The sequence below is a fragment of the Bubalus bubalis genome, chromosome 2, assembly GCF_019923935.1.
Source record: "Bubalus bubalis isolate 160015118507 breed Murrah chromosome 2, NDDB_SH_1, whole genome shotgun sequence".
In the NCBI taxonomy this organism is placed as follows: Eukaryota; Metazoa; Chordata; class Mammalia; order Artiodactyla; family Bovidae; genus Bubalus; species Bubalus bubalis.
In genome coordinates this window covers 24302029-24328690 of record NC_059158.1, presented here as the reverse complement: position 1 = coordinate 24328690, position 26662 = coordinate 24302029, and the positions used below count along the sequence as shown (strand labels likewise).

At 54.5% G+C, this 26662-nt stretch overlaps 2 protein-coding genes across 4 annotated transcripts in view; one reads left to right on the top strand and one right to left on the bottom strand.

Moving 5' to 3' along the window:
* DDR1 (discoidin domain receptor tyrosine kinase 1) overlaps positions 1 to 12844 on the bottom strand; it is a 14205-nt gene extending 1361 nt beyond the window's left edge. Inside the window, exons 1-16 of one of the 3 annotated variants that reach the window (XM_025296511.3) lie at positions 12700 to 12844; positions 9795 to 9921; positions 9602 to 9704; positions 9161 to 9389; positions 7693 to 7840; positions 7322 to 7430; positions 6638 to 6824; positions 6180 to 6426; positions 5190 to 5285; positions 4916 to 5067; positions 3948 to 4113; positions 3083 to 3193; positions 1794 to 2038; positions 1508 to 1635; positions 1122 to 1337; positions 439 to 673 (exon numbers count right to left, since the gene is read on the bottom strand). In XM_025296511.3, coding sequence (XP_025152296.3) covers positions 439 to 673; positions 1122 to 1337; positions 1508 to 1635; positions 1794 to 2038; positions 3083 to 3193; positions 3948 to 4113; positions 4916 to 5067; positions 5190 to 5285; positions 6180 to 6426; positions 6638 to 6824; positions 7322 to 7430; positions 7693 to 7840; positions 9161 to 9389; positions 9602 to 9704; positions 9795 to 9879 — 2457 coding nt within the window. In that variant the 5' untranslated portion in view covers positions 9880 to 9921; positions 12700 to 12844. Of the gene's footprint in view, positions 1 to 438; positions 674 to 1121; positions 1338 to 1507; positions 1636 to 1793; positions 2039 to 3082; positions 3194 to 3947; positions 4114 to 4915; positions 5068 to 5189; positions 5286 to 6179; positions 6427 to 6637; positions 6825 to 7321; positions 7431 to 7692; positions 7841 to 9160; positions 9390 to 9601; positions 9705 to 9794; positions 9922 to 10428; positions 10585 to 12699 lie in introns of those variants that run through there. The other 2 variants (XM_006052315.4, XM_044938325.2) reach the window with 2 other exon arrangements.
* On the top strand, positions 12009 to 26662 carry LOC102402119 (WAS/WASL-interacting protein family member 1-like). Its single transcript, XM_044925005.1, has 3 exons — positions 12009 to 12025; positions 12557 to 13769; positions 21966 to 26662. Exons 1-2 carry the CDS (start codon positions 12009 to 12011, stop codon positions 13440 to 13442), a joined length of 903 nt encoding a protein of 300 aa, XP_044780940.1. The 3' UTR covers positions 13443 to 13769; positions 21966 to 26662.

The following is a 26662-nucleotide window of genomic DNA, read 5'->3' as shown; positions in this document are numbered from 1 at the left end:
CACTCCCTCCCCGCCGACACTCCACCCTCCTTAGCTGGCCCTCTTTCCCACCAAGCCCACTCCTCTCCTCTGGCTCTGCCTTCCTTCTGCTGCTCTAGTCCTCGCCTCACCTCTTCCCGTTTCTATCCATCTTTCTTTCCATTTTCTGGCCCTGATTCCCAATCTGTCTCTAGCTTCTTTAGCTTCCTTTCTCTCTGCTACCCTGACTCCATCTCTCATACTTGATCTTGGCTCCTGGACTGCTCCCCATCACACCATAACTCCCTCTTCCTCAAGTCCCTTGAGACCTTGTAGAACATTAGCCCAAACCTTCACTTTAGTGATGAGGAAGACTGCAGTCCAGGGAAGGCAGGTGACTGAATGGATCCCAGGGCTCCTAGTGGCAGTCAGTGCTGCCCCCGCACCCCCTCCCTGCCCGCCTCTCTGAGGGTCTCTCACCATGAGGATGCACTCCCAGGCCATCCACCGGATGGGCAGCACCGCCCGGCCCTGCACGCGGTAATAGTCCCCAGCGTAGAGGTTCCGGCTCATGCCAAAGTCGGCGATTTTGATGGTGAAATTTTCCCCAACCAGGCAGTTCCTCGTGGCCAAGTCCCGATGCACAAAGTTGAGTGTGGCCAGATAGCGCATGCCCGAGGCGATCTGGGCCGCCACGTGCAGCAGCATCGGGTAGCTGGGTACGGGAGCCGACAACAGAAGGTCATGGGGCAGCCCTAGACTCGTGCCCACTTCACAGATTGCTGGGAGATGAAGGAGAGCCCGCTTCCCAGGACTGGGTTCTCCCTCCTCCTGGGGCGGAGATGGAAAGTCCAGGTGGAGGCCCACTCAACCTTTCTCTACGCTCATCTGACCCCAAAGAGATACCATGTTTATTATGCTCCCATCTGCACTCAGGGGCAGAGAGAGAGTGAGGGAGAGAGAGCACAGGGCAGTTCCTGACCTGCACCACCCTCACCGTCGTCATCTCCGGCCTTCCTGCCCCTCGAGTGCCAGATGAACATGGCCATGTGTGTCTCATCCCAGGCCCCCTCCTGGAACCTTGCCTGCCTGCCCACCCCGTGCTTCCCCTTTCTCTCTAAGCTGGGGCGAGGGGAGCAGATGAGACCCCCTTGTGTGTGTACCTTATGGTGGGCCCCTGGGCCGCCTCCCCATCCCCAGGCCCCTCCATCGCCTTGTCCTCTAGCTGGTGGGCACTGAGGAACTGGTTGAGGTCGCCGTTCTCCATGTAATCGGTTATCATGCAGAGCGGGTCATCCTGCACACACACGCCCAGCAGCCGGATGATGTTTGGGTCCTTCAGCCTCGACATGATCTTCACCTCCTTCAGGAAGTCATTCCTGGAGAAGCAGGGAGAAGGTGGCAGGTCACCGAGGGGCTGCCCTGCAGTTTCTAAACTAGCACCCCCGCATCGCGGCTCACTAGCCCCCAGCCACTCTCCCCACTGTTCCAGGTTTCCTCTCAATCACTTCTCACTCTTCCCCTTCCAGACGCCATCCCTGGTCCTCACCTGGCGTTCTTGGTGGCATCTGGCCGTAGGATCTTGACCGCTACCAACAAAGGGTGTCCCTTGTGCACATTGAGGGGGAAGTCCAGACTGACTAGATCCTGAGGGCTCTCTACCTCACACAGGTGCACCTAGAGGAAGAAGGCGATTTGCCAGGAGCCTCGAGGTTCACCAAGGTGACAGGGCCAACTGGGACAACACAGCCACGGAGGACAGGCTGCTGGCCAAGGGGAGGCCTGGCTGTGGCATGCAGCCCCGCTACCGACGGCTGGAAAGGAATCCTACTTACCTCCCCAAACTGGCCCTCGCCGAGCTTCTCCTTGAAGCGGAGCCTCGACCGAGGGAAATCCACTCTGGGGGGCCCATCCCCAGCCGCCCCTGGGGGCAGCGCGGGCACAGCATAGGTGTTGCCCCCGGTGACGCCCTGCAGGGTGACAATGTCAGCCTCGGCATAATGGGGGACGCTGTTCTGGGGAGGTGGGGGCAGAAGCGGGGCACCTGGCTTCTCAGGCTCCATATAGTCCCCACTGCAGGCTGGAGGGGTGAGGGAAAGAAGACAGAAAGAGGCATCAAGAACAGCCCCTGAGAGCCAAGGTTCTCCACATCCCCCGCCGCCCAGAGGCCCCATCCCCTGCCTCTCAGGTGGGCGAGAGATGGGGCCTACCCTCCACCTCCTGGTATTCCACCCAGCAGCCTCAAAACAGAGGAGGCGCTGGCACGGGATAAGAGCTTCTTCAGAGCTTTCAAGGCAGTGGAAATGGATAAGCAAAGAAGGCCATGAACTCACGTTCTCTAGGGATCCTAGCACAGTCCAGGACCATGAAAAAGTCTTGGCTGAAAGTGGAATTCCTCTACCCACCACTAGAAGGATGGTCCCAGCCATCTGGTGACTCTCCAATTTCCAAACCCTTGTCCCACTCACCACTGGCCACTGCCATTCACGTTGCTGGGCTACCCCCTGCTTTCATCCTTTCATCCTCTCTGCCATGGTTACCCAAACCCTCCCTGGCCCAACACACCAAGCTCAGAGACAAGGAGAGACAGGGGCACATGGAGGGAGAGAACAGTGCCTCCCAGCCCGCACAACATGGAGTCTACAGACAGGAGAGGAAGCAGAGCTGTCCCCGCTTAGCCCTGGGGAAGGGGCGACAAGAAGGCAACACAGGGGAGAGGAGGAGCAGACAGAAGGGCGGGGGCGGGAGCAGAGAGAGGACACGTGGGGGAGAGGGCCTCCTTGCGGCTCTAGAGAGGGGAGAGTGAAGGAGGGCTTACACAGAGCCTGGAGCCGCCGCAGCATCCTCCTCTCTGGCTCTGGGAGCTCAAGAGATGGGCGCGACAGGAGGAGGGGAACCGACCTGAGAACCAGGGAGCTTTCTACTCCTCAGCTCAAGGGGGTGGCCTTAAAAAGGACCAAGCAGCAGCAGAAGAGTGCTATGGGCATAAAAGCTTCCTCCTTGGGAGCTCAGGAGAGCAGAAGAGGCCACAGTCGGGAGAGGAGGGAGAGCAAGGTCTGAGGACTTTCCCTGCCCCAGTAGAGGTACCAGGAGCCTGGCAGAGCCTAGGGGTGGAGGGGCTTACCCTGGGTGTTGGTGGGTTTGGCCCAGGCGGGTGTGGGGGGGCCCGGGCCTCGAGGGGGGCGGGCGTAAGTGGCCAGAAGGAGACGGTAGGCTGGATTGGAGAGCAGCAACGCTGTCGGGAGAAGGAGAGGGGGAAACACGGGGAAGGGGTGAGACTCAAGGCTAGACAGAGGGCAGGCGGGGGGAGACAAGGGGAAGGGATGAGACTCAAGGTTAGACAGACAGGGAGACACAGAACAGGGCAAGACTAGGGTTGATGAGACCGAATGTACTGAAAGAGACGGTGTAAAACAAGGATCTGGAGGGTGCTGGATAACTGGATGGATAGGTGATGGATGGATGAATAGATGATGAATGGATGGGTAGATGGATGGATGAATATATGTGGATGGATGGAGAGTGAGTGCATGGATAAATGATGAAAAATGAATGTTAATGAATGGATGATGGATGGACAAATGGATGCATGAGTATATATGGATCGATGGACAAACAGATGGAAAAATGACAGAATGGGTATATAAATACAGATAGATGGACAGAATGAACATGGTGAGTCTAGGAGAGGAGAGGAGCCAGGAAGACACAATGAGAAGACACAACAGAGAAGAGAGTGGGGTGTGTGGGGGACACAGTAACAAGATGAGAGCACTGGGAACTGTAGGAAATTCCGGAGGGAAATTATACGGTAGGGACATGAGTAACGTAGAGGGCTGGGACCAGGGACACAGAAATAAGAAAATGAGTTGAAACTGGGAAAGACAGTTTGATAAAGGAAAAGAAAGGAATGGTAAAGGAGAGAGGAAAGGACACACTAGGAAGACAGGCAGAGGATGGAGGTGGGACTGGAAAAAGGCAGGTCTTACCCGAGCTGTTGGGGACACCGGGAGCAGAGTGGGGTGGATTCCCACGAGGCCGCGGCTCCTGATAAGGGGGTGGCTCTCGGGGGCCTGGGCGGTTGTTGATGAGGATGGTATCCCCGGGGACAGAGAGATGAACCGTCAGCTCCTCTTCTAATACCCTACGCTCGGCCTTGTCGTGGGGAACAGGAAACGTTAAGCGCAGCTACTGCTCGGCTGTTTGTTAAATGCTCTACACATGTGCCCTCCTTCAGTCCTCACTACAGGCCTGTATCGTGTCTACTATTACTCCATCTCACCGGCAAAAAAACAGGCTTCAGTGCATTTAAGTCTCACAATGTGGTTCCAACCCAAATCCTACCAGCTCGTAACTATCAACTTTAACGCGTTATCACCACCACTGGACTCTCGCCCTGAAGATGTGGGCAGGGGTGGTGGTGTGCCCCACTTCTTCCGGTCGCCCCCTAGCTCCACTCGCCACCTTTTCCCACTGGGCTTCTGCCCCAAGAGGTTGATGTGTGGGCCACATCAGCGGGCTGGGTCTGGGTTGGCCAGAGAGGGTCCCCAGCAGGAGTTTGGAGAACAGGCAGGAAGTGAGGTCAGGATGTTTAGCCTCCCAGCCTCGCCCCAAGGGATGGACCCAGGTGAGCTGCCTCCTGGCACCCATGTCCGTTGCCCGTCTCAGGCGCCCTCTCCGCACTCCTCCTAGATTCCTCCTGGGCTCCCCTCACTGCGTCTTCCTCTCACCCACAGGCCCAGGGATGGGGGCAGCACTGCAGGGAGCAGGCCCTGGGAACTGCACTGCTTCTCCTGATTTACATACCCCCTGCCCACGTCTCTCGATGTGGGCTTCTTACTAAGCCTCTCTCCAATTATTCTCATCTGACTGCGCTCTGTGGTCCCTGCTGGACCCCAAACTAACACGGTAGCCCCACTCTCCGCCCCCGCATCCCAGCCGTCCCCCCATCGCCCACCTTGCTGAGGAGGCGGCGCCAGTGCAGCCGCCACAGCATGAGGGCAATGATGAGCAGCAGCAGCAGGATGATGGCCACCAGGCAGCCGATGAGGATGGCGGTCGGGCTCCCCTCGGCCTTGGCCACAGGCTGCTGGCCCCTGGGCTCCAGCTCTGGCGGGGGGAACACAAGGGTCAGGACCATGAGAGACCCCCCCACCCATGCTGCGGGGGCCCCAGGGATGACTGGTGGCACAGGACCCACACGCCTTTAAGGGGGCCCGAGGGCGGCTCACCCAAGCTGCTGAAGTTTGTGGGAGGGGGGCCGGGTGGCCACCAGGGGGCTGGTGGGAAGGTGCCCCCCAAAGCCAGGGAGGAGTCATTCACAACATCTGGGGAGAAGGGAGAAAAAAGAGGGAGTCAGATAAGGGGGCAACCAAAGGGAGGCACACATGCACGAGAGCCAGGAATGATCTGCTGTTTGGTTAGAAGCAGGAGCAGGGCTTCCCTGGTGGCTCAGCAGTAAAGAATCCGCCTGCAATGCAGGAGACCAGGGTTTGATCCCTGGGTCAGGAAGATCCACTGGAGAAGGGAATGGCAACCCACTCCAGTATTCTTGCCTGGGAAATCCCATGGACAGAGGAGCCTGGTGGGCTACAGTCCACAGGGTCTCAAAAGAGTCAGACACGACTGAACAACTAAACAACAGGCAGTGGGGCTGATACTCAGTGTAAGCAGCAACCCACTGGGAAGCGTGGTAGAATAGGATCCTGGAGGATTGTGGCTGTGTAGGTGTTAACCTTTTAGTTGCTGGATTGTGGGGAGAAGCTGGACTCAGGGGGAGCCCAGGGTGGGGCTCAGGAGGCTCAGAGAAGAGGCTACTTCTCAAACAGCACAGAATATTTCAATATTTTAACAACCACAGTCGTACTGCTCACCATCAGTCAAGAGTGAGGAGCTCATAAAGGAAAGACTGAGATAGGCAGGGAGAAATGGGGAAGAGGGGTTCAAATTAGTTAGGGCCCCCTGCTGGGTTCAATCCCTGGGTTGGGAAGATCCCCTAGAGAAGAAGATGGCAACCCACTCCAGTGTTCTTGCCTGGAGAATCCCATGGACAGAGGAGCCTGGTGGGCTACAGTCCAAGGGGTCGCAAGGAGTTGGACTCGACTGGGTGACTAAGCACAGCCCTGCTTGGAAAGGCTCGTTGCTGCCAAGAATGACTATTTGGGGTCACTACGGGTTAGCAATCCCAGGGACCTGGAACTGGGCAGAGACCAGGGGCTTACCGGAAATGAAGGAGATTTCGCTGAAGAGTAGCCAGGGCCCCGCAAAGAGGAAGCGGCATTGCAGGAAGCGGCCCATGCGGCCGCCCAGGGGCACTGACACAGTCCGGGCTCTGGGGTCCCCCAGGCTGCCCCCCAGAGCATGGCGCACAGGCTCCCCCTCCCAGGCCATGGCCGGGCCCCTCTTGAAGCGACACTCCACCCCACCGGGCAGGCGGGCTCCCAGCGTGTGCATGTTGTTACAGTGGACCTGGGGGAAAGGGAGGAGGGACACAAGGTCAAGGCCAGGAGAGCCCGAGCGAGCACCCCGGGGCACCCAGCCTGGTCTCAGAGCCCTTCCTGGGAGCTGGCCACACCCACCTGCATGGCCTGGAAGGACCTCAGGCAAGGAGAGCCCAAGCGGGCACCCCAGGGAACCCAGCATGGTCTCAGAGCCTGCCCTGGGAGCTGGCCGCACCCACCTGCATGGCCTGGAAGGCCCTCAGCCGGTCAAACTCAAACTCCATCTCCACATAGCCACTGGGGAAGCTGTGGTTGCTCCAGCCCACATAGTCGTAGCCCGGCCAGACCCGTAGCTCCTGGCTCTTCCTAAAGTCATCCAGCCCCACCACACCATCTGCCAGTTGGCCCAGCCCTCCGTACTGCAGCCTGGCAAGCAGGGGGCCAAGAAAGAAGAGGTTGGAAGAGAAGAAAGTGTCACCTGTCTGGGTGCTCTACAACCCTGCCTCCCAGTGGTCTGGCCAGCCTGGCCCAGCAACACCCCCACCCCCGTCCCAACCTCACACAGCTCTCTCTTCTCCACACCTGGGGAGGAGGGTGGGGTGGAGCACCTTGCAGTCACATGCTACACCAAGGCTCCGCCTCTAAGGGACACCGCTCAACCCACAATGTGTGTATTTACTGTGACGATTTACAATGGAGCTAAGTGTCTTCACCTTTTCCTAATTCGCACCAAGTATCATATGAGCTAGTGGTCACCCTGCTACCCCTCAATCCTGGTCCTGTCCCTGGAGGCCCCACCCAAGCCATCCCTCTCTGCAGTTCCGCCCTCTCCCTGCCCAGACAGCTAACCACACCCCTGCCCCACGCACCCCGTCCACCCTCCCACCCCAGGCTCCGTGTCCTGCGGGGCCCGCTTCTTTCACCCGCCAACAGTGTGCGTGGTATATCCATCGTAGGTGGAGTCATTGAGGTGCACGGCCTCAGATAAGTACATCGTCTGCCCCACAGGGGCCGTGTAAGACAGGAGTCCATCTGGGGTGGGGGTAGGAGGGGCGTTAGGGGCACAGAACCTCTAGCCTCCCTCCCCCACCCGTGTCAGGCTTGGGTGGGTTTCAGGCCCCTCTCTCAAGTGCTGCCATAGGCCACTGGCATGGCAGAAGCAATGCTTGCCCCTCCCCTCCTCACTCATAGGGACAGCTTCCCAACAGGAGAGAGGATCCCGGACGCCTCGCTCCCCCGTCCCCGCTCCCCCATCCCCAGGACAGGAATGAATCCTCGGGGTCTGAACACTCACCCTTCCAGAGGCAGCCATAGAGCTCTACCCGCAGACACACGCTCATGACCCGGTCTGCCCGGGGATAGAAGCGAACTAGTCGGGCCACCATGGGGGGCCCAAGGTCCTTCAGCACCACTCCCCCAGGATCCTCATTACCTAAGATCACCTGTGGGCCAAGACATGGGATAGATGAGAGAAGAAGGCTCCAGATCAGATCTAACTTCCCAGCCCACAGCGGCCACAGAGAGACCCACAAAGGGTGGCACCAAGCACCCGGGGCCATGGAGTACAGCCGGGCCTTCAGTAAGGCAAGGGGCTGCAGCAGAGCCCTCTGACACCCCTCCCAGCCTGACCATCTGTCCTGACCTCCAGCGTCAGCTCTCCCATCCCTTCCTTGCCTGGCTCTGCTCATCCTGTTGTGCCAGGATTCCACCCAGGCCCTCGCAGCTCTGCACCCCTGCTCTGGCTTCCCTCTTCCTTCACCCCAATCCCTCTATTCACTCAGCAGCCACTGGCTGAGCACTCACTGTGCACCAGCCAGGCACAGCCTCAGGGAGTGAGCATCCATCCCTCCCCTGTAGGACTGAGAGTCCAGGAGGAGAGACAGCTGTACAAGCAAGAGGCAGCAGGAGGTGGGGAGTCCAAAAAGGCTCTGAGGAGGTGATATCTTGGGGGAGAACTGAATGGAGGGAGGAGAGCCTGGGCACAGCTGGGGAGGGAGAGCTTTCCAGGCACAGAGCCTGGCAAGTGAAGGTATCTTGAGACTGTGGGGTGAGCCCTAGAGTGTTCCAGGAACAGCAAGAAAATCAGCATGGCCTGTATGAACAGGGAGAGGACTAAGGGGTGTGGACAACAGCCAGCCTGGGCTGAGCTTCTGCACCCAGGAGGGAGCTCAGCTTTTGTGCTGGCGGGGAGGAAAGCCAGCAGAGGGAGTGAGCCAGGCATGAGGCATCTGCTTGGCATTTTCTCAGGCACCCTGGATGTAGCCTCCAGGTGAAGATGACTTCAGGAAAGAAAGAAGCAAGGAGAGCCATTTGGAGACTACTGCATTTGTCTAAGCAAGGGATGGGAGGGCCTAGCCTGGAGCAGTAGAGATGGAGGTGCTAAGAAGTGAGCAGATTTCAGGAAATATCATGGAGGCAGAACAGACTTGCCTTGCTGATGCTTTAAAGTAGGAGGTGGGAAGAAAAGAGGAATTGGGGATAGCATCTTAGCTTACAGTGGTACCATTTCCTGAGTTGGAGAATGCTGGGGGCGGAGCAGGTTTGGGGTGGGAATGGGGATCAAGTTCAGCCTGAGAAGTTTATGGTAAGTTTGAGAAGCCTATTATACATCTAGGTGGAAGTGGTCAGGTTTGCAACACTTGATGAAGCTCAGGGGAGATGCCCAGGCTAGAGACGGCATACACTGCAGAGTCATTAGTGTATAGCACACAGCTGGGGCACAGAGGGGACCTAGACTTCCGGGGCTATCCCCCCAGCCTCACCTCCTGGCCCCAGCGGTCCCTCCAGTCCATCCAGCGGTGGCCATCCCGGGAGTAACGCAGTCGGTAGCTGGGAGAGAACTCCTTGCCCAGGCCCCCTGCGTGCCGTCCCTGCGTGCCCACCAGTGCCACCAGGTGCAGCCGCCGCAGGTCCACCTGGAGGTATTCCTCCTCCTTGGGGAACACCGGCCCTGCAGGGCACCAGGCGCCATCTCCGTCGCTGCTTTCAAGCCTGGGAGGGGGCAGGAGGTCACAGGGGATACCTGGCCCTAGGTCTGCCTCTGTCTCCAGTATTTAATCCCCACCCGGACACTTGAAACTGGGCCAGGGGGTTGCCATTGGCATTGGCCCTCTCAGAAGCCTCTTGACTTGGTCAGAGGGCTGGAAGCACACGCAGCAGCCCCAGGGGTTTCCCTCCGGGACAGCCCCAGGTGTGCCAGGTACCTGCTGTGGCGAGCGGCTGTGGAGTCTGACCAGGAGCTGGAGGCAGAGATGTCACCATCTGGGATGGTCCGGTCCTGCATGCCCAGGGCATAGCGGCACTTGGCTGGGTGAACACAGGCATATGGAGGGTCAAGGCCACCGACTCAGTCTCCCAAGCCCCATCCATCAGGGACCCAACAGCCAGTCTCCTCACCAGGGTCAAAATGTCCCTTCATGTCAGCATCTCCAGTTGCCACCAAGAGCAGCAGCAGTAGAAATGAAAGGGCCCCTGGTCCCATTGCTCCAGATCCCTTGGGCCTATGGAGGCGGGGGCAGCATCACTGCAAGGGACATAAGGGTGGGGGGAAGGTTAGTGTAAGGGCAATCAGGGAGACTGGCTCACAGCCAACAGCATGGGAGAGACAGAATGGATTGCTCTGGGGATAACTGGAGCAAAATGACCACAACAGTCGCTGTTTAACAGCATCAGCGGTATTTTTAGAATGCTCCCCATATGCCAGACACAGAGCTAAACGCTGGTTTCCCTCCCCACTTAGGAGACCAGAATTCTCAAGCAAGTGGGGGACCCCAGCACCTCCCAATCTCAGTGCCCGCCACAGCCCTGCTGGCCCCTGACCCAGCAGCTTCAGCAACACCTGGGTGCTTGGCGAAATGCAGACTCTCAGACCCACACAATCAGAATCTGCATTTTAACGCAATCCCCAGGTGACCTGTGCCTGTTACAGTTCAAGAATCCTGGGTCTTCCTCACTGGGCCCCAGGCAGCTTGCCCCACCCCACCCCTGAAAACCATTTCAACTACAATTCCTTATGAACCCAGGTACCTACCCTCCCCAGCCTCAGTCCCAGGCCCAGAGCCAGGCCAAATTATCTTGACCTGTCTTCTTCCCAGCAGAGGTCAGCACTCAGTTCTCCAGGCTGTGGAATTCTTTGGGACTCCTAGTGCCACCCCTCCGACCTTTACCCTCTCTGCCATCAGGTCCCCTCTGCCTGCTCTGCCTTCCCTTCCTAAGATCTTGACATCCTATTCCCCCAGTTCCAGTTTCTGAAGAGGGCTGCCTCAGAAGGAAGAGCCCAGGGCAGAGGGAAAGGCTGAGTTGCCTTGGAGATGAGGGCGGTTCTAAAGACAGGGAAGCCAGGTCACCCCAGGAGGTAGGAGGAGTGGGGGGACACTCCCCCATCCCTTTGTCCTCCTCCAGCTGCTCCCACAATGCTCTAGGGCAGGAATGTAAGAGGCAGCTGAGACCCCACAGCTCTGCTGCAGCAGCAGCTGAGGGGCTACTGAGTTGTGGGGGGACCCAGCTATCAAAGGAGAGCTGGAACCAGAAGCATCACACCTGGTCCCTTGGGGGTCAGGGAGCCAACACCCAGAGCAGACTGCCGGAGCCCCAGGCAGGCAGCCTGGCGTTCCTGGGTGCTGCTCTCCACCCCCCACCTCCCCAGGGAACAGCGGGGCCCTTGTTCCCCTGAGTAACCTTCATGCCTACCCCAGATGAGTCATCGCAGCCAGACGGAGCAAGCAAGAGGAGCCTGGGGCAGAGATACAAAGACAGGCAGAGGAAAGAAGGCAGGGGGAGACAGGGCGAGAAACACAGAGCAAGAGGTAAACAGAGCAGGCTTCGAAGCGCAGGGCACAGAGCCAAGCAGAGAAATGCACAGAGGCGTCTGGGGCAATCTGTTCTCTGACACCCTGTCACCCCACTTCTCTCCACTGGGTCAGAAGCACCAAGGACAGGCCCAGAAGACCTTTCCCAACCCCATCACAACCAATTACAAGCCAGGGGATAGAACACTCTGCTGCAAGCCCATCACCCTCTTCTCCCAATTCCCAACCCCCACTCCAGACAACACCCACAGAGCTCTGTACACACACACACACACACACACACACACACACACACACACATACACACGTGGTCACTCAAACTTAGAGAGCCAGATGTAAACACTGGGGTTAGATGTAGGGTACACGCACACACATACACAAACCTCTGTCTCACAGACTTTCAGAGACAGTCTCATAAATCCATTACATACATAGACATCCCCCCAACCTGGGGCAAACACAGACACTTGTGCACACATCAGCTCCATCCACACCTCTGCATTCTTTCAAGTCCACTTAGTGACTAGCCATCCTCCAACACCTGTGAACCGGACATGATAAACACGTTCCTATGATCAGAGGACAGTGTGAGACACACATACTCGGGTCCTCGGGCACAGGATCCCAAGAGAACTGGAGCCCACCCACTAATACTCAAGGTGACCATAAGGAAGTCAAGAGAGTGGGGAACAGAAGGAAACTTGGGTGGCTGGAGTGACAATAAGAAAAAGCCATTTCTCTGCTTTCCCATAGGCTCAGCTTTCACCTGTCTCCACTGTACCACTCAATTCTGGGCACACCTATGTGCCAAAAGCAACAGTGAGTCTGGCTGGGGGTGGAGGTGCTGGAAAGGAATGTCCACCCAGCAGGGGACCTGTAGGGTGAAGGCTGGAGAGGAGGGAGTAGGGGAGGGACACTGAGGATGGTGCTTACTGGGCAATGACAGTATCTCCTGGCAGAACCAACTGACCATCCAGCGTGAATGAGCGCCTGTCGCTGGCAGGGTAGGGTGTCAGGCCCTCTCTCTGCTGGGCTGAGGCCAGGCTGCCCAACTGGGAGCTGGCTGGGTGAGCAGGCTTAACAGTGAGTAGATGCCCGCAGAGACTGGCCCAGTGGGAGGACAGGCCCACTTCTCCAGGAAGTTGGGAGATGATTGGGGGGGGGGGGGGGCGGTGTGTGGAACATATTAACACCTGTTTTCCTGGGGTGCAGTTCCTTCCAGACTGAGTTAGGGGGTCCTTCCTCAAGACTGGAACACACTTTCTCGGAGGTCAGGGGTCCCCCCACCCTCCGCCCGAATTTTCAGGCGGTAAGCCAGAGCGCTGGGGAGGCGGGCAGGGACTGACTTAGCAACGCTGGACAACCAAGTCCAGCCCGGGAACGTCCTGCCTCCCGGCCAGGCCCTCATCCTTGGGCCACCGTGCGCCCCCGGAGTCCCGGGCCGCCGCCCTCGCCCCTCCACCCCGCCGGCGTCCTCCCGCCGCTCTCCCTACCTCTCATCGCTCTTCGCCGCAGACCCGGGCGTCCGACCCCGAAGCGGGGCCTCCTCGGCGGCGGCGGCGGCGGCGGCGGCGGCGGCGGCGGGGCGCGGGGAGGGGGAGGCGGAGGGAGCCAAGAGCCGGGAGCGCGAGGCGCCGGCGGGGCTCGGGTGTCGGGAGGCGGCTCCCGCGAGCAGCTGTCGGGGGCCTGTTCCGGGGAGAGGAGCCAGGGCTGTGGCGGCTCGAGCCCAGGCGCCGCCTCCCCCTCCCCGCTCCCCCGCTTCGCCGGCTCTCCGCGCGCCCGGGCCGCGGCCCTCCCTTCCCCCGCCCGGGCAGGACCGTCCCCGCCCGCCGCTCCCACGCCCGGCGCCGCCCTCCGGGCCCCGCGCTCCCCTCCGCCCCGCCACGCCCACCCGCATTCCCCTGCGCGCCGCGGCCTCCCCCAGGTAACCAGCTCGGCGCGCCCACCCCCCTCCACCCGCCCACGGCCCACCCCCCGGAGCCCCACAAAGGAGGATCGCTGTAGCGAGGGCCAGCTGTGGACCGCTCAGGGCCTCCCTCTCTCCCTGCCTCCACGACGGGATGGCCCCCCGTTCCACCCACCCACCCCCCTTTTCTGGGCTCAGTTCCTAGAGAGGGAGGTGAAGGGGAGCAGCCCCAGGGCACAGGGAAGGAGCGCGTTCCCACAGGCCCGGCGCTGCGCCGGAGTTTGCATGGGGGAAGGGAGCGGGGCTCACCTGTCCAACCCGGCCTCCTAGACCTACTCTTTTCACATCACCAGGCTAGGCTTCTCTCTGACCGCTCTGAGTCTCCGGTCCTCTACACCCCAGCCCAGTCTGAGGCCTGGCTCCTCCTCTCCCAGCCCCTTCCTCGACTTCCACCCTCCAGTTCCTCCCCATAAGCCAGCAAGTCCCTTCCCAGTCTCTCTCAAGGACCCTAGCGTCCAGACTCCGAGGCCCTGGTTCCCCTGGCTACCTGCTCAAAGCCTCGGCGTCCTCCTCAGGACAGGGCCCCCTCAGGCCCAGGCAGCTCTGACCCTGGTGGGGTCGGAAGGTCTGATCGCTGGAAAGGACAGGCCCGGACAGGTGAGCTGCGGGGGGTGAGGAGGAGGACAGAGAGGCAAAGAGAAAATCACACAGTCAAAAAGGAGCGGTACAGAGAAGTTGGGTGCCAAGAGACTGAGTAAACAGATCCAGTGTGAGAGAAAGAGCAGAGAGCTGCTGGGTGAGGTGGGCAGGACACAAGAGCTGTGCGGGGAGGTGTTCCACCCCGTTCAGGGGCTACCAGGGGCCCACCACCTCTCTCCACACCCCACACCTGCCAATCACCTGCAGGGTAGGGTAGGGCCTCACGCCACTGCAGATCTCTGCCCCATTGCACCTCACAGCAGGTAGATAGAAACTCACCCTACGTGCAGACCCAGACAACAGTCCCATGAAAGAAACACGACGTCCCGGATAAGTACACAAGGGCACTACCAGGAAGAGACGGGCCCTTGGGAGAGGCGAAGGCACACATGGGCACGTACTGCAACCCCGGGTCAACCCACAAACCTTCGGGAACCCCAACTGCTAAGGGACTCACTAACAGACAGCCCCGTAGAATTGCCTCTCCGTCCCCTCCCACCGAAGCCCCAGGGTTCCCCGGCGTACTTTCCCCCTCCGCAGTCGGCCGCAGGGGAATCTGGGCCCGGAGAGGCCGGGCCGGGGGTGGGGCCCGCCGGGGGTGGGGCCAAGGTTTCCCGGGTAACCTCACCTGGGTGGACTCTCGGCCCCTCCTTCCCGGGGCTGTTGCTCCCGGGAAGCCCCAGGCGGGCAGCCGGGCTGAGCTGCCGCCAGATCCCTCAGGGAAGGAGCCACAGCCCTCACACCCCAGTGGGACATTCCACACCCCAGGCGCACGCTGACCCTGGCCAGGTGGCATGGCGGTGCCAGACCGAGCAGTCCATTGCAGAGAGTCAAAGAAACCATAGACTCCTGAAACCCTTGCTCCCTCTTGTCCCCCAGGAGACATTCCTAGTTGGTGATGCCCACCTCATCCCAGCCCAGAGCTAAAGGAGTGGGAGGGATGCGGGACTGGGGCCCAGTGGAGTCAAGTGACAGCGGAGAGGGGGCTGGAGCCGGCTGGAATGCAAGGCTCTGAGCCGAGACTCTCAGGGGCCAGAGAGGGAAGTCCCTGCCATCCAGGCCCCCAGCGTAGTACTCAAGACCGAGTGTATCCACACACCTAGTGTATCCACACAGCCGTCAGTGGTCCCCAGAGCCCGCCCACGTCTCCCAAATCACTCCCAACTCCAGTAGGCCCCCATGTCCTCCTGAGCCCCCAGAGGACCCTCTAACCCTCCTCCCTCCATGTCCTTCCATTCTGGGCTTCCCTCCCCTTCAAGCCAATGGCCTCCTGCTGCCCAGGAAAGAGGAGGAACAGCTGGGGAAAATGTGAGGAGAGGCATGTAGGAGAGAGCAGCTCCGGCCTGCAGACTACTGGGCCACTACAGGGAAGCCCAGCAGGACCAGTGAGAGACAGGATGGGCCCTCCACACAAGTCGCTGTCCCCTTCCTGGGAGAGGCAGCTGCCTCTGGGACAAGCAGGCTGGGTCAGCAGCTGGGGAGAGCGAGAATCCTCTGGGGGGTGGGGGGCAGGGTGAGGGGGTGGAGAAGGCCCCGGGTGTGAGAGCTTGATGCCAGCAAGTCCACTTGGGAAACTGAGGCCCGAGGGGAGGAGGAAGAGATGATGTAGCACAGGGAGAAAGATGAGACAGAACTCAGCTGTGGGCAGCCTGGGGGATGGAGAGAGATGAGGCCACGGTGAGAGAACTCTGAGAGCAGGGGATAAACTAGGCTGCGGTAGAGGGGAAGTGGGGATCAGAGAGAGGAAAGGGAGAATGAAGACAGAGGGTGCATAGCAGAAGATGGGAAGACCAAGACCGGAGTTTGGGGAGAAGGGCTGGGCAAGCAAGAGAACTGGAGTGGAGACAAGAAAGGGTGAAAGTGATGCTCAGAGAGGAGGACAGAGAAAAGAGGGGGCCTCAAAAGGGGAGCAGATACACCAAGGGGAAAAAAGGCGGCTGGAACCCAGAGATGGGAGAAGAGGAAGATGGAAAGATAGGGATTGAAAGGAAGGGACCTGGGAGAAGAGAAGAGTAAGGGGCTGAAATGGAAAGGGAAAACTAAGGGACAGACCAGGGGGACAGGGGCCCCAATTCCAAAGGTTGAAGCAAATCTGCCTCTGGGTGTCAGGGCACAAGGGTCCCAGAACTCCCCTTGGAAACAGCCTAGCCCTAGCCCATCTGCCACACCTCGGCCCCAACTCTGTTCTCCATCCTTTCCCTCCTCCCCACCCCGTGGGCTCAGCCGCACTCCCCTCCTCCCACCACACCTCCAGCCTGGACCGCCCGGTCGCTCCCTGAGAAGGGAGGGCCCAGCGCCAGTCCCCACTCCTGTCCTCCCGGTTGGGCTCTGGCTTCCTCCCTCTCACCTCCAGCTCAGGGTTCTCCTGGGTCGCAGTCCCCCCCTGCCTCAGGGCTTTGGGGTTCCGGCTCTGGGGCTGCCAAGGCCGCCTGGCTTTGTCCGCCCATCCGGAGCCCCAGGAGCAGCTGCCCGGGCCAGCTGCGGCAGGCTTCGATGTGACCATGGCAACCCAGCCCGCTCCCCTCGCCGAGCCTCCCGGCCCCCGCAGAGAGGGAGGGAGCAGCCAGGCCGGGGAGAAAGGGAGGGGAGGCCGAGGACTGTGGACCGCAGGGACCACAGACAAAGACCCCAGACAAAGGGAGGCGAAGGAAGGTCGCGAGGCAGCGAGGGAGAAAGCAGCCGTGGCAGCCTGAGGCTGAGAGCTTAGGCAACAGGCATTACGTCCTGCTGAAGGAGAGAATCCAGGCAAGACAGACAGACAGACAGGAGGTGTGAGAAGAGATTAACAGTGGTCCATCCAAGGCCGCCTCCTGGGTCCCTAGCAATTCATTTCCTTCCCTCAGGAATTCTCTCTTCCCTTCTGGGGAGAACAAGAATACCAGCATCCTAGTTGGCTACCCCCAAAGTATTATACGGTGAGTGCCCCCCACCAGTTACACCAAAGCATAAGAGGCACCCAGGCCCTATAGGCACACTCAGGTTTTCAAGAACAATCCCACTTTCAGACATATTCTGACCTATCATCTTTGAAGTACAAACATCAGCATCAGTGAACATGTACTCTTGACCTGTAAAATATGCTCCCCAAAGCCAAAGGGGCCTGATTAGCCCTGGAGGGAGTGGAACCAGGAGGGAGCAGTGATGAGGTCTCACGTGACAGGAAGCAAAGTACCAAAAGGGAAGGAGAGAAAGCCAGGCTTTGCTGCTGAGAAGCAAGGATCCAAACTGCCATCTGCCATCTAGCTCCTCTGGCTGAGTCCTACAGCCTCCCAGTCTCCTCATCAGAAAGATGGCATTAAGTACCCGCTCCCAGGGTCTGCTGGGATGATAATGTGGGATGGCATACAGGCCCCACTGATGGAGACAACCATCGAAACCCCACTAACAGGATCTCCATCTGTGGCTTTTCTTATGGGTCACTTGGGTCTCTGAGTTCCACCTCCCAATTCATCCCACAGTTATGAAAGGTTTGTGTAGGGCAGGGTTCTGACAGTAAGAGCTGCGAAGGATACATTGAGGAATACAACCCCCTCTGCATCCTCTGGGCATTTACAGTCTAGAGGGGGAGCCAGGCAAGTGTATACATGTGTAAAATATGTATTTATATATGTATGTGTGTGTGCTTGTATATGTACAGAATCACAGAAGACACCCTGATCGGTGCTATGGTCAGAGCTGGAAGGGGCTGTGGGAACCCAGGAGAGGGGCAGGCCAGGTCCTCCTGAGTTCTGGAGGAGGCAAGATCAAGGACAACATCATGGATGAGCTGGAGCTTGAAGTGGGTTTTAAATCAGACAAAGATCTGCAGAAACGAGTCCAGGCCATCCCTGGCCAAAGAGACTGCGGGAACAATAGCAGAGAGATGTAAAAGTGGGTTGTGTGAAAATGCAGCTGTAATTGGAAGACAGAATCTGCCCGTGTAAATCCAGAGAGGTAGAGTGAGGTGGGTAATCTCAGTAGCAGCTTGGTTGAGGAGGCAGGGCGTTGGGCTTCTGAGCTGGAACACCGCATGGCATGATTAGATGTGAGGTATGTCGTTTCTGGCAATAACATGTCGGATACACAGCGCGGAGTAATGGCTGCGGAGGAGGAAGGAGGAGTTAACACCTTTCTCTTGTCCACCTCCATTTGGGGTCTCCCCCCACCAGATCCCCAGCCAGGAATGCCATGCGCAAATGGTGAGATTCTACAGAAAAGCACATGCTAGGCACTCTTCCTGCGTCTCCACCGATCACTTGGTAGTCCCCTTGAGGCCTCTGAGGTGCATGGGGCAGAGCGCTTCATAAAAACGCAACCCGGCCCGGAGAGGTTGTAACTTGCCTTAAATCTGTGGTGAGTTGCTGCTTCTCACCCAGGATTTCTAGATTCCTCCGCCTCTCTCTTCCAAGAGCAGGCGGGGCGGGGGCCAGGAGAGAGGTGCCGAATGGCTCCCAGAGTAGCCCAGCTAGGCAAAGGCCGGAGCCGCTGGACTCCTGCCCGCCTTGGAAACCCCACCTTCCTTCAGTCTTCTGTGGACCTCACGGTCCCAGCAATGAACAGGAAAACCACGGGAGGGCGCTCGCCGCACAGGTGACCAACACTAGAATAATTGTGAAAGCCTGGAGGAAAGGAGTTTCAAGCCCGGGCGCGGAACCCGGCGGGGCCGAGCTCTGGAGAGGCAGCCAAGGAGGAGAAAAGACAAAGGCTGAGCGGAAGCTCAGCGTAGCTTGCGGGGCTCATTAGGGCGAAATATCTTCAAAGTCACATAGCAGAAATATTGTTATTTATACACCGAATCTTAGAATCTTCACTTTCTATTTGCTATCATCCTTTGCCAAAGCCTGTGGCATTCTCAGCAACCCCTGGCCTCTGCCTGATAAGAGCTGATTCCTGAGCCTTGCTAGGTGGGTGCCAGGCTCTGCCTTCAGCACCTGCCAGAATCATCTCTCTCTGCCCTCACCACAGCTGTGTGATGTGGCATTTTGAGATACTTCCAGTTTTACAGGGGCCGAAACAGGATCAGAGAAGTCAGGAACTTGCCCACAGACATATACATGGCAACTGGCTGCTGCTGCTACTGCTGCTAAGTAGCTTCAGTCGTGTCCGACTCTGTGTGACCCCAGAGACGGCAGCCCACCAGGCTCCCCTGTCCCTGGGATTCCCCAGGCAAGAACATTGGAGTGGGTTGCCATTTCCTTCTCCAATGCATGAAAGTGAAAAGTGAAAGTGAAGTCGCTCAGTAGTGTCCGGGACTCTTGACAACCCCATGGACTGCAGCCTACCAGGCTCCTCCGTCCATGGGATTTTCCAGGCAAGAGTACTGGAGTGGGGTGCCATTGCCTTCTCCAGGCAACTGGCAGATCTAGAGTTCAAACCCAAGTCCTTTTGATTACAAAGTCAAAGTTGGATTGGAGTGTCTCAGCTATCATTATTGGTTCAACTCTAGGGATCTGTCATAAACCCTCACCCCTTCCTTTATCACCCTTGAAGACCCTGGGACATTGTCCTTAACTCCTCTATAACTTTCTTCGTCTCCCAAGAATGTTTCTATTCTTGGGGCCCAAATTATTCTCATTTGTGCACAAACAGTGTGCAGAGATTGAACAATGGCTAACAATTTGCTCAAGGTCATACTTGAAGTCAAGGTCAGCCGTAGGATAATGTTTCTCAAACTGAGATCCCATGAATTGTCTGTGAAGATTATTAAATCCCATGTTTTCGTCTCATTGGTAATTCTGGGGAAAGTGTTTCAAGCATGTCTGGATACTACGTAACTCATCCAGGGCCCTGCGTGCTAGTACCTGCATTCCTGTTGTGTGTTTACCTGCTGATGGTCAAGTTAGCACTTCTTTAATTGTCTGGGTTGCATTTGTACCAAGTGAAGTCCAGGGGGCATGTACTGACAAAATTTTCTTAGTTATTTGAATAGACACAAGTTGGGGGAGAACTGAGTCATGCTGGGCACACAGTGGAATATCATGTCAGCTGCAAAAGAACCAGTTAGGCTGTACCTGTACGAGTTCATGTTGCCAACAGCAACTTCATTTCAGAAAAACACCGTTCATCACATCAAATTGCTATGCTGTGCTTAGTCGCTCAGTCACTTCTGACTCTTTGCGACCCCATAGACTGTAGTCCACCAGGCTCCTCTGTCCATGGAATTCTCCAGGCAAGATACTGGAGTGGTAGCTGTTCCCATCTCCAGGGGATCTTCCCAACCCAGGGATTGAACCAGGGTCTCTTGCATTGCAGACAGATTCTTTACCATCTGAGCTACCAGGGAAGTCCCCATCACATCAAATTACTTTTATTTTAATTTATCTTTCTACTGGTGTTTGTATTTATTGCAGCTTTGTTTTGAGTTTATGACTGTTTAAGTCCTGAAGCATGAAGGGTTCATAGTTAGCTGCATTTGCACATAATTGTAATAAAAATAACTTAAGTTCATGAGAATTATATTTCTTCCCAAAAGGTCCCTCAGAGCAGGGCTAAACCTGGCCCTTCAGGAGTCTCCAAAGGAAAGCTATAGCTTTGGAATCTCTGTTAAAGTCCAAACCCTCCCCTCCCCTGAAGATCCAGTGCAAGGAAGTTAGAGCCTGGGACCTCTGGACTTCTGAGAATTGGGGGGAGAACATGAAGGTGTGACAGAGACCACCACAGGCTTTAAGTAGAAGGAAAGGTGAATCGTGAAAGATGATGCTGGGTAAACAAAAAAAAAAAAAAGAAACAAAAGGCTCTGAGTTAAAAAGTTTCCCAGAGAAAAGAGCTCTCAGTTAATGTAGTGGCTTTCTAGTATCATCAAGGACCAGCTTTTTTCCAGCTATCTGCTTTCCCATCCTCAGTGTGTCAGGGCTCAGCATCATAGACTTTGGTTACCCCCCTCAACTGTAGATACTGCATCCTCAACAATGTCCAGAGGGCTTCCCTGGTGGTCCAATGGTTAAGAATCCACGTGCCAATGCAGGGGACACAGGTTCGATTCCTGGTCTGGGCAGATCCCACGTGCTGAGGACCAACTAAGTCCTCAAGTCGCAACTACTGAGCCCGCTTCCTTAGAGCCTGTGCTCCACAAGAGAAGCCATTGCGGTGAGAAACCCATGCACTTCAATTAAGCGTAGCTCCTGCTTGCTGCAGCTAGAGAAAGCTTACTTGCAGCAACAAAGACCTAGCACAGCCAAAAAAATTTAACAATTAAAATTAAGAAAAAAAGAGTGTCCAGAGGCATAAAATCTTTCCTGGAAGTGCCCCAGCCAACTCCCCACTGAATACCCACCATGTCAACCTGGGTCCAGAACCCTGCACCTAAATCCATTGTGGCAAGAGGAATGGCGTGGCTGGACAGCCATCATAGTAATATAGCTCTTTTGGCTGTGAAGAGACCACCTTCTCTGAATATATGAAAGGACAACACTGAACCAGTAAATAAAATTTCTGAAAGGTTTGCCAGCAAGAAATTAGGGTGGCCGTTTTGTGAGTGCCAAAATTGTCCTCTGCGAAACGTGTTCATGAGATTGGACAGGCTTTCTTGAAAGGACTTGCCCACCACACCTAGAGATTTGGATCTTATCCAGTAGGTTCTGAAAAGCGTTTTTAAGAGTTGAGTCTGGACATGATCAGATTCGCATAATGATAAGTTGCTTCAGTCGTGTCTGACTCTTTGTGACCCTATGAGCTGTAGACCACCAAGTTCCTCTGTCCATGGGATTCTCCAGGCAAGAATACTGGAGTGGGTTGCCATGTCCTCCTCCAGGGGATCTTTCTGACCCAGGGATCGAACTCGTGTCTCTCATGTCTCCTGCATTGGCACACAGGTTCTTGACCACTAGTGCCAGCTGGTGAAGCCCCCACTGCATAATGTTATAAAGAATAAAGGGACTTCCCAGGTGGTGCAATTGGTAAAGAACTTGCCTGCTGATGTAAAAGATGAAGTTTCGATCCCTGGGTCAGGAGAAGGAAATGGCAGCCCACTCCAGTATTCTTGCCTGGGAAATCCTATGGACAGAGAAGCTGGGCAGGCTACAATCCATAGAGTCAAAAAGAGTCAGATATGACTGAAGCGACTTAGCATGCATGCGTTAAGAATAAAATAAAGGCAAAGTGGAATTAGAGGCAGAATTGCCAGTGATAAGGCTATTTTTTTTATGTGCTTCTAATTCTAAATTATACACATACCAGGAAACAAGAACTGGCAGATGGATGGATAGCTCATCATGCCCTCTGGATCATAAGGGCAGCAAAAACTGCGCCTGTTGGAGACCTTCCACCGTGAACTTCACAACTCTTCAGCCATGCGAGGGGCTAAGCTAAGTACAAACAGTAGACTCTTAGTGCCTGACTAGGACCCAGAACCACACTGTGTGTGTGGAGTCAATCAGAGGTTGGGGTGGGAGGGAGCCTGTAATGTTTTAATCAAAGGAGGCTCACACAAGTGCTAAATTGTGCCACTATGCTCCTGAAACAGACCACTGTGTCCCATTGAGGGTGCTAAAAGTGATACCCTGAGATTCCAAACTGTCTAATTTTAAGCATCATGCCATAAACTACACTCCCATCTGTGACATATTCATGGGTGGGAGAAGCAGTGTCCAAGGGGCATCTCATGCCCCTATCACCTAGATTCCAGAGAGCCCACTGGCAAGGGCTTCATAATGACCTGAGCCCTGAATGGAGGGCAAGTAGTGGTATAGACAAAGAGGCCTATGTCATCCTCTGGGCTGGCTGACTCCCTCCGTTCATCAGATAAATAGTCTGCCTCCACCACACAACCACGTGACCATCAGCTGAAGCTTGAAGTTCACATAGCTCTGGAAAATAGCATTCAAACTTTGCCTGTCCACTTGCCACTGCCTAGAACCGGCGGCCAGATGCAGTGTGTTAGTCACCTTCTGGAGGCTTCCTCCAGCCTCAGCACGGCTCCCACCTGGAGTGAGGCTTGTGCTTCCTGAAAAACCCCAGTCTGAGGAGTTTGGAGGTGGGAGGTGGAGGAAGAAACTTTTCTGCAGCGATCTATCCTCCCCATCATGGAATCAACCTTTTAATTTATTGAACTGATGTTATAACATCAGTTCTAGAATATTCTACTTGCCGACAGAGTGAAAACTTTCAAAATGTGAAAGAATCTCACACTCGATAAAAGAATCATGGGATCCCATTAAGTGGTATCTTTTCTTGATGTTTCCATAGTGTGTGTTTTCTCATCTATAGACACGTCACAGAGGGAGGGACTGAAAGTTTCTGTATTCCAAGCAACAGAACAATTAGAAAGTAAGCAAATGAAAATGAAAATCTGAAATTCTAATTGTTAAAAAAAAAAAAAAAATTTATGTAGCTGGTTTTCCTGGACAGGAAGCTAAATTCCGGGGCTGGTATTCGACTCTGGATGACCTTCAAATGCAGCAGGAACCTCAGCTGGGTGTCTCTGAGATGCACAGCTGGAGGGGGCTGAGCAGTGGGGTAGGCCCAGGACAGGATAAGAGACAGGCAAGGGGCTGGGTCTTGCTGTGTGCTTGCTGGCGTGTCCTTTCCTCACCTAGGCAAGTGGGGCAAGAACACAGTTCCTTTAGGTGTCATTTGGGAGCTGAGGAGACTCTTCACCTTCACAGAAAACCCTGAGGAAAGATGGTTCTGAAGGTTTTTAAGGCCAGATCCAAACAGTACAAGTCTCTGGGGTTTGTACCCACTGCCCAGGCCTTGGGGCTATCTCTGTTCTAAGTGACAGATGATATTCTATGGTTTTCTCACCATCAAGATACAGACAAATCCCCTTCTTTCTTTTTTTCCAAATCCCTTTCTTCATCTTAAAATTCCTAAAATGGGCTTCCTAATCCTATTTAGTCCTGGATTTTCTTCCCTGTTTGTGTATAGAAAGCTCCAGGAGTAAGAATTGGAAATGGGTTGACTATACCTGCATCTGACATTTACTTTCCTTTGCTATGAACTCCTCACTATTGAGCCATTGAATCTCCAAGTGGGTGAAGAGATCAATGAGGAATTAATGCTAATCTTAACATTACTGGACTAAAACATGTATCCCACCTGTGAAGAGAAGTCCTGAGAGTCCTGCCGGAGTCTGAGGATGAGTACATTTGATCCCTGAGTGTTAGGCTGTCCCTGCTGGTTGCATCTGGGTATGACTTGGTGCTTGTGGAGTCCGAGGTAAGGGGTCCCTAAGAGTCTGCTGTGGGTCTTTGAGGCTGAGCAGGTGGGAGGAGGAGGGGGCGTGAGAGCGGTTATGACAAGAGGGAACTGAGAAAGTAAAAGCATGCAGTGCTTGTTTTGTGCTTCTGTACACTTTCGACCCTGGGGAATCTTCAAGGACTTTTTCTAATATTTATCTTAGATAGATGGAGTCACTCACTCAATAAATATCCCAAACACTGTGTAGGGGTTGGGAATAAACAGTAAATGAGATGAAGCTCCAGCCTTCAAGGGGCTTTCTAAGTTAGTTTTTTAGCCCCCCAAGGACAAGATTGAAATCCCAAGAGAAGAGGTTTCATTGAGGTCCCAGGGACCACCTAACATCCAGATGTGTGGATGGAGACCCAGCTCCAGCCAAAGCAAAATTCCTTTAAAACTCTGCTGATTGTGAGCAGTAAGTCAAAATAGGAAACCTGCAGGATAACATCCTAACTCATTTATTTCTTCTTTTTTTCATTTCATTTTTGCCTTGATGCACAGCTTGCAGGATCTCAATTCCCCAACCAGGGATTGAACCCAGCACAGCAGTAAAAGTGCACAATCCTAACCACCAGGAAACTCCCACTGGATCACTTCTTATACAAAGGAAATCATTGAGTGTTTGCTGAAGAAAGGAGACAGTAACACAATGGGAACCACGTGGAAAAAATGTAAATTGCTCCCTGGTGATTGCTAATATCTTGATGATCTGATAAAATGGTGTATAAGGCAGAGCAACCACACCCTTGCGATAAAGCCGGAAATTTCATCCACAGTGAAAGATGCTAGAGGCAGTGCCAGGGTGGGTTGGAGAAAATCAAGACTGGTGTCTGGAAAAATAGTTGAGAGGCTATTGAAACTGTCTCAGTGAGCAGTGTTGAACGCTTGAGTAAAGACAGCCGCCAAAGGCAGGTGGGGACAGATGGGAGACAGACTTCCAGGCAGGAAGGACCTCTGTAGGGGAGACAGAGGAAGAGGATTACAGAGAACACCTAAGGCCCGTGTTCTTTCCTCACATACCACGTTGTCTTGTTATGGAATGAGGACCCGACTTCAGTCCAACTTTTCCACTTTATAACAAAAGGAGGACATTAAAACCCAGGAAATGGAAACTCTCATCTATGGCTGAACTGCAGGTTGAGGGAGGGGTCCCAGTGGAAGCCAGGTCTCCTTTCCTGATCCCACCCCTTCTGCAGGTGCCCTTTAGAGCCAGCCGGGCCCTCTTTCCACACCCCTCCAACAAATCGGAATTCCAGGGCTGGGACCACGGACTACCCCAGGGCAGTGCACAAGCTTCTCTTCTACTGCGGTGACCTTGATACTGCATTCTGCCTGGACCACACTCTCTCTGTTTCATAACTGCAATACATGATTGCAATACATTACATGTTCCTACTGATAATTAGAAAGGCGCTGAGTGTTTGGATGAAGAACTGTATGCAAACAAAATCCTTCTTTGTAGGCCCATTAGCAGTAATAAACTGGAATTAATTTGCAAACATCTCATCGAAACTGCAGGAGAGGGAGGAACTTGGAGGCCGCCCTCCAATAAGGGAGGGTTAATGGACAATCGTTGTTTGGTAGCAGTTACTCTGGTAAAAGTTGTAATCTTTTATCAGCTTATTTTAGTAAAAATAAAGAATGCTTTTTAAACATAAAAAAATAAAATCTTAAAAAATTTAAACTGTGGTAAAATACACATAACATGAAATTTACCACCTTCACCATTTTTAAATGTAGTGTTAGTTCTGTTCACATTGCTGTAGACCATCATCACACCATTTTCCAGAACTCTTTTCATCTTTCATGACAGGTTCTGTACCCGTGAAACAACCCCTCATTCCCCACTTCCCCTAGTACCCACCATCCTACTTTCTGTCTCTACAAATTTGACTACTTCTTATAAGTGGAATCTTAAGTATTCGTCTTTTAGAGGCAGCTTATTTCACTGAACATAATGTCCTCAAGGTTCATCCATGTTGTAGCATATGTGTTAGAATTTCTTTTTCTTTTAAGGTTGAATAATATTCTACTTTATGTACAAACCACATTCTGATTATTCATTCATTCACTGATGCACTCAGGCTGCTTTCATCTTTTGGCTATTGTAAATAATACTGCTATGAATATGGGTGTGTAAATATCTCTCTGAGACTCTGCTTTCAATTATTTTGGGTATATCCCCAGAAGTGGAATTGCTGGATCGTATGGTAATTCTGTTTTAATTACTTAAGGAAGCACTACTCTGTTTTCCACAGCGGCTCCATGATTTTACATTCCCACCAACAGTGCACAAAGGTTCTAATTGCTTCATATGTTCATCAGCACTTATTATTTCCGTTTTAATAGTAGCCATCCTAATGGTGAAGTAGCATAAAGCCCTTTCAGGACATAGGTTTACTAAAGATGTTGATCTCTCCTATCCCAACTTTGCATAAAATCCTAAATTCTTTAATCACAATGTTTTCATTCAAGGAGATTTTTAGGAACATAACCCTCATGGTTAGAGAAGGAATACTGTATTGTCATCTTAAAGTCTTTATCAACTAGAAAGGTAAAATTTGAATTCTAATTTTCTTTCATTATTTAGTGAAGTTGAACTTTTCACTAAATTGTTAGTTATGGTTTCTATGTTGTGAATTGTTTGTGTCTGAATTTCTTACATGGTGCAAAATAAAATGGAAATAGCTATTGGA